The sequence below is a fragment of the Solanum dulcamara genome, chromosome 8, assembly GCF_947179165.1.
Source record: "Solanum dulcamara chromosome 8, daSolDulc1.2, whole genome shotgun sequence".
Taxonomy (NCBI): Eukaryota; Viridiplantae; Streptophyta; class Magnoliopsida; order Solanales; family Solanaceae; genus Solanum; species Solanum dulcamara.
The window spans coordinates 67194355-67211697 of NC_077244.1; the positions used below are offsets into that span (position 1 = coordinate 67194355).

Below are 17343 nucleotides of genomic sequence, written 5' to 3' on the forward strand. Positions count from 1 at the left end.
CATGGAGGCAGTGTGGAGTATGCAGAAGCAGCCAAGTTTTGTACCCAAAATTGTGATCCTAAAGTGGCTTTTATGACTTGTCCATTTACAGGAAATAAGAAGTCTTTTCCAAAATGTATCAACTGCTGTGGAGCATCTAAAGGCTGTAAACTTTTCCGTGAAGATGGTTCTTTGTTATGTACTGGAACTTAATTAATCTCCTTTTCAAGAATTCTTAAAAATTCATATTATTACTCAGCTTCCAGTAATCAAATTAAAGTGATCTTGGACTATTTGTCACTAAGATGGTATCCCATTTAATGATAATGATGGTATTTTCCACTCTGTCTAATTAAAATTAAGCATTATTGTTTCCTCTTTGATTATTAGTATAATTGTCTGATAGTTTTCTTTGTTTGGATCTTTTCAATGCAAATTAAAAATTATAGCCAATCGCAAAGTAAAATTGGGAAGCAGCAGGTTAGCTGTTGAAATAAGATGTGCACCAACTACTAATATTAAGGAACTTGGTTCCTTAAGTTGAAAATTCCGTGGAAAATCTTCTTTTTTAAGAAAGTAAAAATCATGATCTATGGTGTGTAGGGTTTTCAGCCAACTTTACTAATTTCAAATAAACGGTTTCAAATTACAACTTTATAATCTAAAAAACTAACTCTAATTAACAATTAACTCTAACTGCTTCACTGCTCTTAAAGAAGACAAACTCTCTTCTTTTACAATTCTCACAACCTCACCAATACTCAACACTAATAGGAATAGTTACAACTCTATAACCCTCATTTTACAGACTCAAATTAACAACTACATCTTAAACACTGGTTCAAGGATGGTTGCAAGTAATTGTTCAATCGATGAACGTGATTCTCAAGAAAACAATTATCATTCATCAAAACAAGTTAATCAAGATGCATGTGAGAATAAACAATCTTCATAAATCTACAACTGTAAGTTTACTATACACAATCCACCTAACTTGGCTTGATAAGTTCTATCATGGTATAGACCAAATAGTATGTAATGACTTGAAATGTCGTTATTGAAAAAGGGGTTTGATGCGAAGCATTTGGGATGAAGGGTCGAAAATTTCAAGAATTAAGCTTGATCTGAACTAGTGTCATCCCACCATAGCTGAATTATTTCCGCCACAACGGGCACCGTCATAGCAGGATGGTGGCCTTCAAAGCGAGGTCGTCGGGACAGAAACTCCAAAATACGAATTCTTTTATTCTCCTTCTCCCCTTCAGTGGAAAAATAGACAGGGTCACCCTAAAAATTCTCAAAAAGCTGCTCTAGGCTTGGGAAAAAGAGAGACAAGGGATCTTAGCGCAAGAAAAGTTACAACCCACGAATTTCAGGCCTACCTCTATCGGTTTGGCTCTCGAAAGTCAAAAATTGTGCTGGAATATTCTGCTTGGTGCCCATAGGTTTTCTTAGGTGAATAGCTATAGATCCGTCCTCATTATATTGCATACTATATTGTAGATTGACGGGATATCATTAATGCATATTATATCGTAGATTGACGGGATATTTCATGTCTAGGCCTTTGGGCACAGAGTTTGAATGGATGAATGTGTTGTTATGGTGGTCTAGCGTAGGAGTGTGTTAGGTGGTTATGACTTTTCTTTGACTAGAAGTAGGTGATTAGTTCTTGATTGATAACCTGAATAACTCCTATTGAGATGATTGGTAATTCCTAAGAACAAGAGCTTGTCTATAAAAGAGTCTATTACCGGTCTATGACTATGTGTAAGCATATGGATATGTATATACATGTGTGTGTTTATGTGACTGTCCATGTGAATTACTTGTGTAACGTGTACTCAGGGAATAATTGTTGTATGTGTATAACTTCATGTTTATAATTTTATGCAATGAACCTGCAGTCTGATTTTACTTGTGGTCTCAAGTGTGGGTGTTGCATTGTGAGTTGTGATTGCAACTTGTGATTTCCTATGGATCAGGTTCCACGCCGACACATTTGGATCGGGTATCACTTTGGTACAATTAAAACGAGTGCCACATTGACATATTATTGGATCGATTACGTACCACGCCGGTACACTAACTATAATTGAATTGGATACCACGCCGATACACTAATAATTTGGGTGTGGGTTCCATAAGAGAATCATTACTTGGTTGTTGAATTGTGATTGGTCATGCTCATTGTGTAAGCTAATTCAAATTAACAATTGAAAGTCCGAGTGATGCTATATTCGTAATATGACTGTGTATCGTCTGCTTTACTATGTTGTGGTTGTTACGCATATTTCATATAATCGGGTATGATGTGTGTGATCAAGTGGAGAGTAGTTGATATTTCGTTAGCTTGGGATTTGGCAACTTAGAGGTTGATTCTGCGGTAGTCCTATGATTGCATGTTATAATGATGGGCAAACTTAGTGATGACCTGTATTTCAGAAACTCCTCTATGGGATAGAAGGGCTAGGCTATGCTCAGATAGCAAAGAAAAGCTTTGGAAGGTTGGGGGTGGGAGGGTTATGATAAATTATCAAGTCCGTAGCGGAATAAGTCAAGGGTTGAGTTCAAGTGTGCTAGTGGTAACTAGAGTAGTTGGGGTGATGCATTTTCTTATTGCATGTTTTCTTTCAATTATTTACCTTATTTTGTGTGGTGGGTTTCTGATCAACCGATGATGTCTATCAGTACGTGTTGATTGTACTAATGATACTACTTTTGCTATGTTACTTAGCATAGTCTGGTTGCTGGATCGATGGTGTTTCATAGGTAAAAATGATGATGATCTCCGACAACTTTTATTCTTCCTTCCTTGTGGTGAGAGTTGTGTCTTATTTCTTTTTTATAGGTTGTATTCTTAGAAACTCTTGTGCCCGTTTAGACTAGTTCCTTGGTGTGTTAGTATGAATTGAAAATTAATATATGGTAATTTCAAATCTCTTCAAGCTGTTATCTTACAATTCATTTATTTTTCACATATTATAATCGTTTTTGGAGATCAAAGTTTCTCCTACCTAGATATTAGAGTAGGTGTCCGCACGACCCGATGGGTTGGACCGTGACATAATACAAAAACTATTAAGTATAGTTAATTTTCTTTATTTACAATTTAATTTTCTTTATTTACAATTTTAAAGGTAATTAATTAATTTTACTATTGGATCTTTGCGCGCACACACATCACATCATACATAAATCTCTTTAAATAACCTGATCGAGGAGAATTTTATGAATTTCTATATGCAAGATCCATCAACATTTTCATTGAAGAGACAATATAAAGAACATATGCTTGGGTGTTCGATATGTTGGATGCTAAAACTGAAAGATTACCACAAAAAGAGCAAATACAGACAAAACTACCGATCTTTCGTTGTAGACTAAAAAGCCACGTATCTTGTCATTTTGCTTCTTACATAATATTATTATCTTAATACTTGTCATAGTTTTGGAGTATATGCAAATGAGTCATCCATCTCAAATAAAATATAGATAGTTTGGTTCAAACAAGGCACCGTGCTTAGGCTCTGTCTTAATTAATATGATATTGAATATATATTTTTTTAAAAAAAATAAATAGAAAATTTAAAATTTAATTATAAATATTTATTTAATTAAAAAATTAATATTTTACTAAGCATAAATGAAATGGTACATGAGAAAATATATTTGTTTGTAACCGAGTAAATGAGAAATACGATGCCTTTAATGAGACGGAGGAAGTAGGAAGCTTTGACGTGATACCATCTAGTCAAATATCGACATTATCTAAATTTAGAATGAAACATCACTACAACTATTTTATTTTCAAGGAAATTTACATTCGTTATCCTTTCGAGTGTGTATTTGAATAAATTTATTTGGCAAGTTAAATATGACGAATTCTACTTAATTATGAATACCAACTGAGTCATAATGTCTCTTACTCCTATTTATTGCTTTGTTTTTTAGTAAGAATCGTTCGCTATAAATAACAATATAGAATAACATCTAAATTCCAATATGCAAATTAAAAGCAAATAACTCTGTCAAGACAATTAATCATGGCTGTTCACCGAACTGCTTTTCTTGTTCTCCTCCTTTTCTCTGGTAATAAACTCTTAATTCTTGATTGTGATATCACCATGATTCCGTATCTTTTATGTCAAATCATAAATAATTAATTTTCTGAAAAATTTGTGTCTGTGAACAAATCGTTTATTTAATTATTAACATGATTGCGTTTAATTGTAGGAACAGTTTTACTAGGAAGTAAAGTGGAATCAGCAGATGGGAAGGCTTGTCCTAGGAATTGCGATCCAGATGTAGCTTACATGGTTTGCCCATCAAGTGGACACAGGATAATTAAACAAGTATGTGTCAACTGTTGCTCTGCAAGAAAAGGTTGCAAACTTTTCCGTAATAATGGATCTGTAAAATGTACTGGAACTTAATAAGGATTTGTCAATTAATTGCTATATATTAGCTACTATAAATATTTGTGTAATAAGCTTGAGCTTATATATAGGCTCATACTCTGTGATATGTAATGAGTGTGGTATTTTCCACTCGCAGCTTGTTTAATTAAACTTTTCGACATATGAATATCTTAGTCATCTTATATTGGAGTACTATATGGAAACAGTTAGTGGTGAATCTTTTATTAAATTGGTAAATTTTCAAAATTCAATTAGTTATTTAATTCTCCTGATCATAATTCATATTTTTGTAATATTATAGCAAGAGATATATTCGTGCGGCACTCATGACAGTGGGCAAGCCTCCAAAGGATTCATGTTACTACATTAGACGAATTTATGTTCGAAATGAGAGAAGAAAGTTAGACATCTTTAATAGACGAGAAAGTTTGTTTGTCGAAAAAAAATTCTTTTTAATTAACATATGCTAGTAATATTCCTTTTTTTTTTACACGTCTCGTACTTTATCCATAATATGTGGAAGTATCGACCTAATTTCATAAAGTCATTCGGTCTGAATGCTACATAAAGAACATAAGCCAAATGACAAAACGGGAACCAACATCGATAGTTGTTTGACACAATCTCATGAGTAGTGACCACTTCTTTTAACTAATTGACGTACACTTAAATAACTACTTTTTTGACTTCTACAACTTAATGAATATGACAATTGAAAGTGAAAACATAACTTTCTCATAGTGAATTATTTCAAAGAAGAAAAAGACATGAAAGTGCTGCATACTATTGCTAATGAGGGAAATAAAAGAAAGGAAAGTCATGGTGTATTCTTCACTAAACTGTGTCTTGTCCAAAATTGGTAACTTGAGTATAAAAAGATATTTATTACGCCTGCCTTTCATTGACTTTTACTTATTCACGATTTCAAAAATATTTTTTATTTATTTATCATTTTTAATATATTAAGAAAAAATAATTATTTCTTTTCTATTTTTTCTCAACATTAATTATTTCTTTGTCAAATTATTTTTCAAAATTTAAAACTATACATTAATTAATATAAATATTGTAATAAAATAATCATATTAATCATTATTTTTTAAAGAGCAGTGCAAAATTTAAAATGAACAAATAAAATGAGTAAGAAATATCCCTACAAGTGCAATAAATAATATGAAAAAACAAATCGACAACCTGTTAATTATGTTTTTTTGAAAAAATTTCAGTCTCATGGTTAATAAATTAAGTCCATGTGGATATTGTTAACTCTTAATTTCCACATTGCTGTAATAGTACTGGTTCAGTCCTAACGTTAACTGTGGAGGGAAATTGTTGCAACTTTTACTCTTCATTATCAAATTATTTATCATAACTTTTAAAACTAATTATTTCAAATTATTTTTTATTTTAAAAATTTAAGACAAAATTAACTATTCTTTTTTCATTTTATCCTTAGTTATAGTAGTAATTATTTTTTAAAACTACGTACAAACATTTTAACTATGAAAATATGACACATAAATAGAGTAAATATTCAATGAAGAAAGATGGTATCTTAAGACATAAATGAAAGTTAAACAATTAAAAAACTCTCATATATAATGAATATTTTTTTTAATGAGAGAATAAAAAAATTATGATAAATAATTTAAGACAGAAAAAGTACTTTAGCAATGTCTCTAATAATATTCCTCGAGTGAATACCACTTGTTATTACAAGGTAGACCAATATATGGCTGCCAAACTTGTTGGTCTTTCAATTAAATCATCAAATTTCGAAATTCAATTTCTTAAACTTCTTTATGAAACTTAAAGACACATTTCCCTAGTAATTGGCTCAAACAGAGAGAAAAACAGCTTTGACAATTGAACGATGAGTGCTTGTTCACTGGATTAATTTGAATCTCAGTAGATCGTATCAACAGGGCCAGTACTTTATCAATTAAAATATTTCGACGCGTATTTATAATCCGATAAAAATAAATATATTTTTGGAATGAAATAAAGTCCTCAGATGTTCTTGTGTTTCGTTTTTTCCTTCTTTAGATAATTCATCAACTATAAACAGATTGATAGTATAACATGCTCTATGCACAAAGTAGTACTAAAGCAACTCAGGAGAAAGCAATATGGCTATTCACAAAGTCGCTTTCCTTGCTCTCCTCCTTTTGCTTGGTAAGCCAATTTCACTAATTCTGTAACTAAAAACATATAGAAATATACATCAGGTTGATTTATCATATGGTCGTTCAAGTCGCATTTCTTCTAGATTCAAATTTTCTTTAACAAAGAAAGTGATCATCTCTGAAATCAACTAATTAATTATATGTCCAATACACTTTTTCCTCACCTAGCTTAAATTTTCTAAGAGGCATCATCACAAGTTGTGTTCTTTTCTTAATATATAGACTAAAAGTGATACTTTGTTATTGCATAAATATATAACGAAATTGGATATAGCTCTGGACAAAACATGGTTAATCTTCTTGATTGTGCTATTGTGAAATACTTTTTTTGTAATGTCAAATTGTGTTTTTGTTTGACTATATGTTACTTTAAATAGAATGAAAGGTAGTAGTTAGGACCCTAAGATTAACGTAGAGGGTTTAACTTATATACACAAATAACGGAATATATTGATTAATTTTTACATTATTAGTGTACTTAACGGGTTATATCAAGCTATTTTCTAAGAAAATTAACTTACATATACTATTAGGTGATCCAGAAGATAACCATAGATAAACGTCCTAATAAATGATTAGTAATTTGAAAAGTAAGGTTGATAACTTGCTAAAAAGAGTTAGAATACATTCATACTATAATGTACAAAAATTTTACACTTATAATAACTTGATAGTGCATGTGCATCGAGGTGGTAAAAGTTTACCCAAGCCGACATAGGGCATTTGCATCAAATCGATGAATGTAAGACATATTTTTTGACATACACATTTATTCCCAGACCCCACCAATGAGATTACATTGGGTATGTTATGGGGTAAGGTTAGCGTACATCCTACCCTCCCAGACCCTACTTGTGAGATTAAACTGGATATTTTGTTGTTGTATTGTCACTTTAACAATTCTGGTGGTAATTAATTTTTTTTAGTTTGATATAAACGTTCAATGTAGGTAGTGTGGAGGTTTATAATTCATAAGATGGGCGTGCATTTGTAGGAACACAAATTGTAGTAGGAAGCAAAGTGGCAGATGAGGAAAAGTCATGTCCTCGTGGTTGCATCAGTGATGCAGCTTACATGGTTTGCCCAACTCGCTATGGACGACATAAGTTGATTGAATCCTACTGTCACAACTGTTTCACTTTGCCTGAAAATTGCAAACTTTTCAAAGAGAATGGTGATCTCATTTGTACTGGAACTGATTATTAATTAGTTGAAAGGCAACTACCTAAGCTAAAATATTTACTACAATGTAATAAGGCCTGAGGGATTATGTATGCTCCTGAGGTGATCAATCTTTAATGTGTCATGGAATTTTGACATTCCTTGACTAAGCTTTTACAAAAGCTAAAAAAGTTTAATCTTCTTATATATTACTGAGTGAAGCTTCACATCATAGGTAGAGTTCTTCTATGCTAGTTGTGATCAATGTCACACCTGTCATGATCCTCTTTCATCAATTTCATGATGAATCCTCATAATACAAATACAGAGAGATGAAAAATACGTTAAAAATGTGGCGAACATAAAAAAAAAACAAGGAACATACATTTGGAATTTTCACCAAATGTTTACACTACCCCACAACACATATAGGCAGATTCAGTCATAAAGGAGCTACCTGCAACATTGAGGCGTGGCATATAAACTGTGATAAAGCTAATGAGCGGCACAAGGCATGGCCATATAGAGTGAAGAGCGATCAGTGGAATACCCTACTATGTAAATAGGGAAAATAACTTCTTATACGTAAATATTAAACCTTCAACACCCTTCGCCACCACTGGTCCAGCAGGAATGACATAAAATTACCACCAGCATATTAACAGCAGTCCCACATCATTGACATTGACAAAAGCTGTGTAGACAGACTGCAAACTTTCAAATAAACAAAACTACTAGCCTCAAGAATGCAGAATATCCAATATAGCAATAAATAAAAACTGCCGCTATATTTGTCATAAAGAAGTGGCTAAGCCCCTGCAGATGAAAGAGCAACTTAAACCTACTACATTAAAAACCAAGTGTATCTGTGACCAAATGAGTAATATATATATATATATATTCAAAGGTTACACAATTAGATGAATTGAAGTCATGTTGCACAAGCAGCATCTGGGCGTCGAAAAACTATATGTTGCTACCAGAAACTTTCTGATCCTCGATGCCAAGAGATAATCCTGATGTATGATTAAATTGGTCCCTCATCATAAAAACTGAATGTGGTTGCTGGTATGGTGGGCTCAAGCTTGATTCCAATATCTGATGTGGAAGTGCCACGTTGTTTTTTGTGAATGCTGCACTTGTGCCCACTCTTTGTTTCTTTGACGACCTCTCACCGTTAGGGCTCTCCATTAGTGAAGTTTCTTGGCAATCAGAGTCTGGACTGAGAGGCTCATGATGTGAGGAGAATGATTCATCCATAGAAAGGCTCTTGGTTGGAGCATGCGCTTTTACAGGCTTATCAACATGAGGAGACTCACATGACGGTGCAGGAGTCCCTGGATCAGTCCTGTTATCAGATTCTGGGCCATTGTCACCAGTTGGAGGAGCAGTGACCCCAGAACCAGGAACTTCTGAAAGAACTCCACTGAGCCGCTGTTGCTCTTCGATTATCTTCTTCAAATACTTGCCTTGGGCTTCTATTCTAAGTTGTAGCTGTTTCTGGACCTGTTAACGTAAGAAAAAAGGGGGAGGTTACCACTTACAAGCATAAAACTTTAGTATCTCCACCACTAGAAACCAAGAAAAGTTGGTATACTTTCTGTTACATTATACCATTTCATCTACAATACAAGGATTAGTGTATATCATGTTAGTACATTGCTCTGCTTTCATGACTAGCATTAATATAAGCCCACATTTTAAGCGACTCAACATACTCAGAGATACATTTCAATTTTCTTGAGACAAGGTGAGTGATGAAAAGATTCTTGCAGGTCTTTGTTTAAGTGGCATGTTGAAAACAAAATGTTGAAGCAAAAATTAGAAGTCGGTGCTTATCATTTGCTTATTATTTTTGCACCTTTTAAAAGCCTATTTTCCCATAGGACAAGAGAAGGAACATTCTTGCTACACAAGCAGCAAAAATAAACTCTCCTCTGCCTTCCTTTAAATGCCAATTAAATGCCTTCCTGGGGACTATAACCATACCCGGTGCACTAAAGCTCCCGCTATGCGCAGGGTCCGGGGAAGGGCCCGACCACAAGGGTCTATTGTACGCAGCCTTACCTTGCATTTCTGCCAGAGGCTGTTTCCAAGGCTTGAACCCGTGACCTCCTAGTCACATGGCAGCAACTTTACCAGTTACTCCAAGGCTCCCCTTCCCTATAACCATACCAATTATCTAAAAAGCATTAAAAGAACATACCTCCAGTTGCTCATGCAATCGCTTTTGCACCTCCATCTGCAGCTTTAGAGCCGTAGTGATTTCCACTCCTCTGTTAACAAACAATTCTCTCTCAGGTCAAATATTTAAGATCCTTAAAAATACAAACCACTTAGATTTTTTCAAACAAAGACTGTCTAAAATGGTCATGTTAGTGTACAAGACTAGTGCAGATGCATTCTCAGTTAGTGAGCATTCAAAAGAGATCTACACAAGCAACAAGGAAAATGTACTCACGATGAACCATCCAAACTTGAAAGCATATCTCTTGGTTCTTTCTTGTCAGAGTTTTTCCCTTGCAATCACAAGACGAAGCCACATCAGTAAGTTACCATTACTAGAAACCCAACCTCAGCACATTCAAATAATCAAGCTAGGTTCAAAATATAAGGAGTAAAGACCATGAAGATTTTGGATTCCATCAGAACCTACCATCAGATGAGGAATCTGGAAGATATTTAGCAAGTCGATATTTCTGAATCAACAGGAAAATAAATGCAAGTCAGTTACAAGAACACATCCCCGAAAGATAGGTTATACAAATATGGTGACTGTTTACCTGTAAATGACTTTTTACATGGTAAATGGTAAGCCCTTGTACACCCATGACTCTAAGAACGCCTTTCGGTGTAGCTCCTGAACGATAGAAAAGAATCTAAGAATTTTTTATTATAAGGAAAGCTAATTTTATTAATGAAGAGTACCAAGGAGGTACGTCAGAAGTACAAGAGGTCCTAACAGGACAGCAGTTACAGTATCAGGGCCAAAAAATCCAAAGGAAAGGCTGGATTTTCTTGCATACTTCCCCTACACCACATGTAAACACTAAACACAAGGAAATACTGGATACTTTTGTACACTCCTCAAAGACTTATTACTCCCTCCGTCCTTTATTTTTTTAACATTGTTTGACTGGCATGGAGTATAAGATAGTTTGACTTATATATTATATAAGTAGTAGTTGCAGTGGACTAGATGTTATATAAGCTGAGATTTTAGTCTGAAAGAGAAATCATCAAAATTAAAGCTTAAATTTTGATAACTAAAATAAATATGAATTCTGAAACTTGAAGAAGTTATATTAGAGTAGTAGTACTTTTAGTTGAATTGTCAGACGTTTTGGTACATTCAGAAAAGGAAAAATGTAAATATGAATTGGGAAAAAGGTTTATTAGTTATGGCAGTTGTCAAATCTGGATAATTTAATGATTAACTGATGGAGATCACAAATTTATATAAACATACAAATTGAAACTTATAGCACCTTGCAAATTTAACATAGTTCGATCATATATCTCCAATTGCAAGAAGATTAAAGCAAAGCTAGGAAATGTAATTGGCTGATTGAGAAGCTTTCTAACTAGTTCTTGAGGCTTGCTTGTCTTGCACCCTTCCAAGAAGGTAGTCGAGGCATCAAGTGTGTATTCATTTTTGGTTTGTATGGTAATATTTACAGCTTATTACCAAAAAGAAATAAAGCTGTCATTTTCTTTTTTCCCGATAGGTAGCATAAAACTAAGGCTTGAGCAAATATATGGAAGGATAACCAATAGTGGGGTCAAGTGAAAGTTGACTCCCCTCCGCCACCCCCCCCCCCCCCAAACCCTCATTCTTGGGAGCACATTTGCATTTACGTAGCAATCTACCCTCGGTTATTTATGATTTGTATATGCTTGTGCGGAAGCATCTTGTGCACCAGAGTCCGCAACGAAGTCAAAATTTTCGGAAACAGCCTCTCTACCTTCATGAGGGAGTGGTAAGGGCTGCATACATTCTACCCTCCACAGACCTCACTGGTGGGATTTCACTGGGTATGTCGTGGAGTTTAAATATATATGAACAGAAAATAATATTTGACCTAAATACATTGTATATTTTGCTGGTGACCCTTCGGTATATGCAGCTAGGGCCCTACACCCGTTTTAATGGTCCCGACTATTCAAAAGGTAGCATCCCAAGTCACTCCGACTTAGCCATTGTGGTCCATAGGCAAGAGAGAGGGGATTTGTGTGGGTGGGCGGGGGTGGGGAGGGGGCAAGGAGACTGAACAAAGTGGAACTCCAGAACTTACTATCCGGGCCACCAAGTTGTGCTACAGCATCAACAAATCGTTCATGAAGCTCATTGGTCCAACGCAGACGTTGCTTCGAGGCAAGACTAGGATTGTTGTTGCCTCCACTGGTCGGGTCCATTGAGCCACCACCACAGTCTAATGACTGACTATTGACAGCAGTATTGTTGTGGGCTAAGCTTGAACTGGGAACGCCTTTGGGCTGATACATTTCATTTATCTACAAAAGTAATGAAGCATTCATCAATCATAAGATAGAGACTTCAAAAGTACTGTAAGAATTTCAAAATCAGCAAAACAAATACAAGAGCATTACTTCCTGAAATTCAATACACAGGGAAGCAAAAGATCTAGTCATCTTGAAATCGCTCCGATTTTCCTTGATTCCACGTGAAAAAATTGTCACCAGATACCCCCTTTTTACATTTATTTTAACAATTCTCTGACCAACTAATTCTCCTATACCTTAGTTAACTCATCATGTACTAAAATTGACTTAACCATCAAAGTACTAAATTTTACAGGGACCCACATGGAACTCAGCGGTGGCTTGAGCACCAATTGCTTTTGACTGGGGAGTTATATGTTTATAGAGGCACAAAATGCTGAAATATGAGTAAGCAGCCAAAGACTCAAAAAAGTCAGTGGGCACATTGGTTAATAAGGCAGATGAAGCAACTTTTTATTTCCTCGTGCTGTGGGATCAAATCTCCCCACGAGCAATTTGTCTTTTTCAGATGATGATTTTTCTTTCCCTTTCTTTTTACTTATATTTTTCCTTTTTAGTTTCTCATTTCTATTTTTACTTTCTTTCCCAATTTTCAGATCCACTCTACACCAAAACAACCACCTCTTTTTTTTCTTTTTGTCCTTTCTATGAGAAATTACTACTTCCTCAACAACCTCCTTCTTACTCCTCTGTTAGAGCTCCTTTTCCCCGATGAAACTTCAACTTTCTTCTTATCCCTCTCGGTGGTCTCAACAGTTGGGTTTTCCACGGAGGTGATTCCCCCTTCCTCTACTTTTTTCTATTTGACTTCGGAGACTGAGAGACAGACCAATTAAATATAGTTCAAATCGTTTTTTGCAAATTTAGGAACTTTCAAGTTATGCAATTCTAAAGCTAATAATTTTGCGATGACTTTTGATTTTGGAAATGAATTCAGTGAAAGCAATGATGAGACTATTTATGTTTTTAAGATATGTAAATGCCAAGGAAAATTTTACAAAAATCTTTTTAGCTATAATATTAATTATAGTTTACTTGTTAAATATTTGCACCATCAACTTTCAAATAGTTGTTCGCTAATACTTTGTGCCTATAGCAACTCTAGTAAAGCCGGTCGAATATCCATGACTTTAAAATCCTGAGTCCACCACTGTTGCTATCAGACTTCGCCCTCGTACTCCAAAATCGACAAGTCTATAATAGTGTACAAGTACGACATTCCCTGGTATCAACAACAATAATCACTATGACTCAACTCGAAACTAGTTGACATTGCTTATCTGAATGTTATAAGCTGATTGTAAACGTAAATAGAGATGGGTATAATAGTCCAATTAAGAAGATATAAGGGTTACAATAGTCATTTACCTAATAGTTTGTTAATAAGGCTTTTAAGGGGTTGTTAAAAGATGGTTAATAATATACTACTAGTATAAAGGGCCCTTGCTGCCACTTCTTTAATGAAATTAATTACTTTTGTAAAAATAAAAGAGGCTAAGGGTATAAGCCAGCTCATTACACTGTAAAGCTCATTCATGATCAGATCAATAATACTCTCTCCCAATCTTTTCTCTCGCCTTACTCCATCTGTGTAGCTCAATTCAGAACCTAATCCTTTTCTTCTTAGCTTCTTAGCCAGGGGCGGGAGGGGGTTTACCCGAACCTCCTCGGTAAAAAATTACATTGTATATAAGGTAAATTTTCTGTATTTATGTACATATATTAATTTTAAACCCCTTGAACAAGAAATAGTGTGTAGCGCAGTGGTAAGTGCCTTTCTAAGTGTCCCTGCGTTCAGGGTTCGAACCTCATTGTGACCATTACGTTTTTAGCTATTTTTTTTCATTTAATTTCTGGAACAACCACTAGCCTGACCCAATTTTTCACTATTAATTATACTTTTTTTTAAAAAAAAGTGCTGAAAGAGTTGATCTAATCCCAAAAATTCAAACAATCCCAAAAAATTGAATCCCCTAAATGAAAATTCTGGATCCGCTACTGTTCTTAGCAATGTCCTTCAGTGAGCATGCTCATTATACTCTACATATCTATTTCATTTTACTAGTAAATTTAGAAACTAGAGATTCTTTGAAACTTAACACTCCCGGTTTCAAATGAGCTAAATTTATATATTAGGACTAGTAGTTTCGCCACGTGGTCAAGTCTCCCCTGGTATCTTATATTGCATTTCATCTTAACGCGAATTTATGCTAATGCGCCTTTCGCCTTCTCTGAAATTGAGTATTTAAATGAAACGAGCCCAAACAGTATGGAATGAATTTAGAGAAATTCATATCCCAACACCAAATTAGTTTGAAACTGAATCATAGTGATTGTTGTAGATAAAGTACAGGAGTATACAAGAACAACAACCCCAAATTTCAATACGTGACAAACATTACATTTCCCCAACTATTTAATTTAACTCAATTCTTGTATCAAACATTACATTTCAGCTCATAACACAATTAATGCTTGAAATTTTCCTCTCCAAAGCTTCAAACGAAAAAGTAGTCAACTCAAGTTATCTACCATAACCCTAAATTACATGTCTAAACTCCACATAATTCATCGAATTAAAACATAAAAATTCAATCTTTAAACTATCGAGTACACAACACAACAAAAAATCAAGAAATTGACCAAACAAAACAAAACAAAAACAAGATCAAAAAATTGAGAAATACCAACAAACGAGCTCACAGAAGAAGATCAATTTCTTAAGATATAAGCTTCTTACAGTGATAGATAATAGCAGATACACTTCTTCCTCGATGCGATCTTCGAATTACTCACTCTTTCACTACAAAGCGATTTTTTTGAATTTGTTGAAATTTATTGAGGAAAAAGATTATTACAGGGGAAAAGTAAGGAGGGGCTCCGAGTAAAATAAACTTAAAACTGACCGCGGGCAGGATTAGTTGACCGGAGAGATTGCCCCAGCTGAGAAAGACATTGTTGTTTAATTAGTCTGGGCCGGCCCGGAATCAACTTTGTAATATTCCGGCACATTGTGATCATGAATCATTTTAATAAGTCCTTCTTTTGCAATTTTTGGCTTTTTCTTTGATTGGAATTGGCTCTTTTGGACCACTCTTCTCTCCAATGCTTTTCTTTCATTTTCCAACTTCTTGTTTGTGTTTTTATTTTTATTTTTTCTACTTATTTTAAAAAAGATATTTTGACAATAAGTGTACTATCCTCCCTTTAACATCTTCATAACCCCCTCCCCACCCCCAGATTACACTAAATAAAATATTATTATTGTTTCTATTCACCCTCCTTGTTGACACACTTTCATTGGAAAGTTTTTATTTAGTTTGTTATTTACCCTCGATTCAATCATTTATAATCTTAGAAGTTATAAACTAAAGTAAGAGTGCATATTGTTTAATCATTTTTAGGTGATAAAAGTATATATGCGATATTGTAGACATTAAAATTATGAGTTCAATTTCAGTTAGGATTCTTGGAAACTTCTCTATCTTAAAGCCTAGTTCATGCATATATAAAAGTAATGTATTCCTTTGAAGAAACATCTTGAAAATTCCATAAATTTGTGAAATATTCACAAAGAGGGATCAGTATGCGGTCGGACTCCTCTTGACGAGTAAATACTCAAGAAGATCCATAAAATCATTTCATGGAGATCAAAGAAATCTCATGAAGGCCCTCATCATCCTAATTCGAGAAATACGTCTCTAATGATTCTCGAATCATGGAGAAATCCTAATAGAAAAGAATCAAGGGAAAAATAATTTTGTACTCACAATCTTGATTAATAAAATCATTATTTTGATTTTTTATGATTGTTGTATATTTTCTGTATTTGAGAAAAAATGTTTGCAAACAAAGATAAATATCTTGTATTTATTAATTCAGTGTAAACAATTCGACTGTTAAGCCTTTTTTCGACACATTTGAACTTCTCGGATAGAGTATGGTATAGTGTTAACAACTATAGCTTCTTATTTCATACAGTTTATAACCTCTAAATATTTATTTTGTAAGTTATTTTTATCTTTATAATCTGTATTTTAATAAGGTTTAATATATCGATGACTTTTTAAATTTGTCAACTAATTTCATTTAGACATTTGAACTACGATTTATTTCGATTGAATATCTGAAGTTCCTATTAGACATTATAAATTCAAGTTTTGAAAATATTTTTGTGTTTGTTCTCAAGTGCTTATTACATAGATAAGTTAATCATATAAAATTTGTCATCTCTTTTAATTATACACATCATTGTCAATTGGAATAAACATGAGGCTTTACGGCTTATTGATGCTAATTTGTATAATTAAAGGAGATGACATATTTTAAGTGATTAACTTATCGATGTAATGAGCCTTTGAGAACATTCACAATTTTTCTTAAAAAATTTAAGCCGAAAGTGTTTGGTCAACTACTGCCAAGAGGGTTTAAGGAAAAATGGGTCAGGAGTTAGCGGGGTGAGTTTAAAATGTGAGTGAATTTTATTTGATTCTAAATTTAAAAGGTGACAAATCATAATAGATCACATACTATTTTAAAGAGCAAAATCTGATTCAAATTCAGAATTTATTTGAGGAGTATTCTTAATCCAAAAATTAAAGGTTGAGGGTATTTTTAGATCTAAAAGTTGAAAGACGTTATTTGTGAGTCATTTTTCATACATTAGGGATACTTTTGACTCTTTTATGTTGTATAAATTAATTTAAGATCGTTATGAATATCATAAACTTCAAAGTCCAAATCATCTTATGCATATGATGACACCATATTGAATTATGTGATAGTAGAGACTAGTAAAGCTTTTATTATAATCCCAAAATAAATTTGTAATATTGGTTTATCAGTTTATTTTTACTTAAAAAAATATTAAAATTTGCAAGAAAAAGAGAGTGCAAAATCTTTATAAAAAAAGTAAGGAAAAAAGTTTTTTTCTTTTTTGCAATAGTAAAAATGTTTTAGACTTTTGAAGTAAACTACTCAAATCTTCATATTATTAGATAAAATGTCTTATGCAATTAGATCTAAGGTAATAAATTACATACACACGGCTGGCTTATTAACTTGAAATAACC

The 17343-nt window shown here is 33.6% G+C and overlaps 2 protein-coding genes across 2 annotated transcripts; one reads left to right on the forward strand and one right to left on the reverse strand.

The window, feature by feature from the left end:
- Positions 1 to 3954: 3954 nt before the first annotated feature.
- Positions 3955 to 4553, forward strand: LOC129901620 (proteinase inhibitor PSI-1.2). Its single transcript, XM_055976866.1, has 2 exons — positions 3955 to 4071; positions 4216 to 4553. Exons 1-2 carry the CDS (start codon positions 4026 to 4028, stop codon positions 4413 to 4415), a joined length of 246 nt encoding a protein of 81 aa, XP_055832841.1. The 5' UTR covers positions 3955 to 4025; the 3' UTR covers positions 4416 to 4553.
- A 3939-nt stretch (positions 4554 to 8492) lies between these two features.
- On the reverse strand, positions 8493 to 15262 carry LOC129900255 (myb family transcription factor PHL7-like). Its single transcript, XM_055975185.1, has 7 exons — positions 15012 to 15262; positions 12043 to 12262; positions 10531 to 10607; positions 10404 to 10446; positions 10209 to 10266; positions 9954 to 10023; positions 8493 to 9253 (listed from the first exon to the last, which is right to left on the reverse strand). Exons 2-7 carry the CDS (start codon positions 12251 to 12253, stop codon positions 8714 to 8716), a joined length of 999 nt encoding a protein of 332 aa, XP_055831160.1. The 5' UTR covers positions 12254 to 12262; positions 15012 to 15262; the 3' UTR covers positions 8493 to 8713.
- Between the last annotated feature and the right edge of the window lie 2081 nt (positions 15263 to 17343).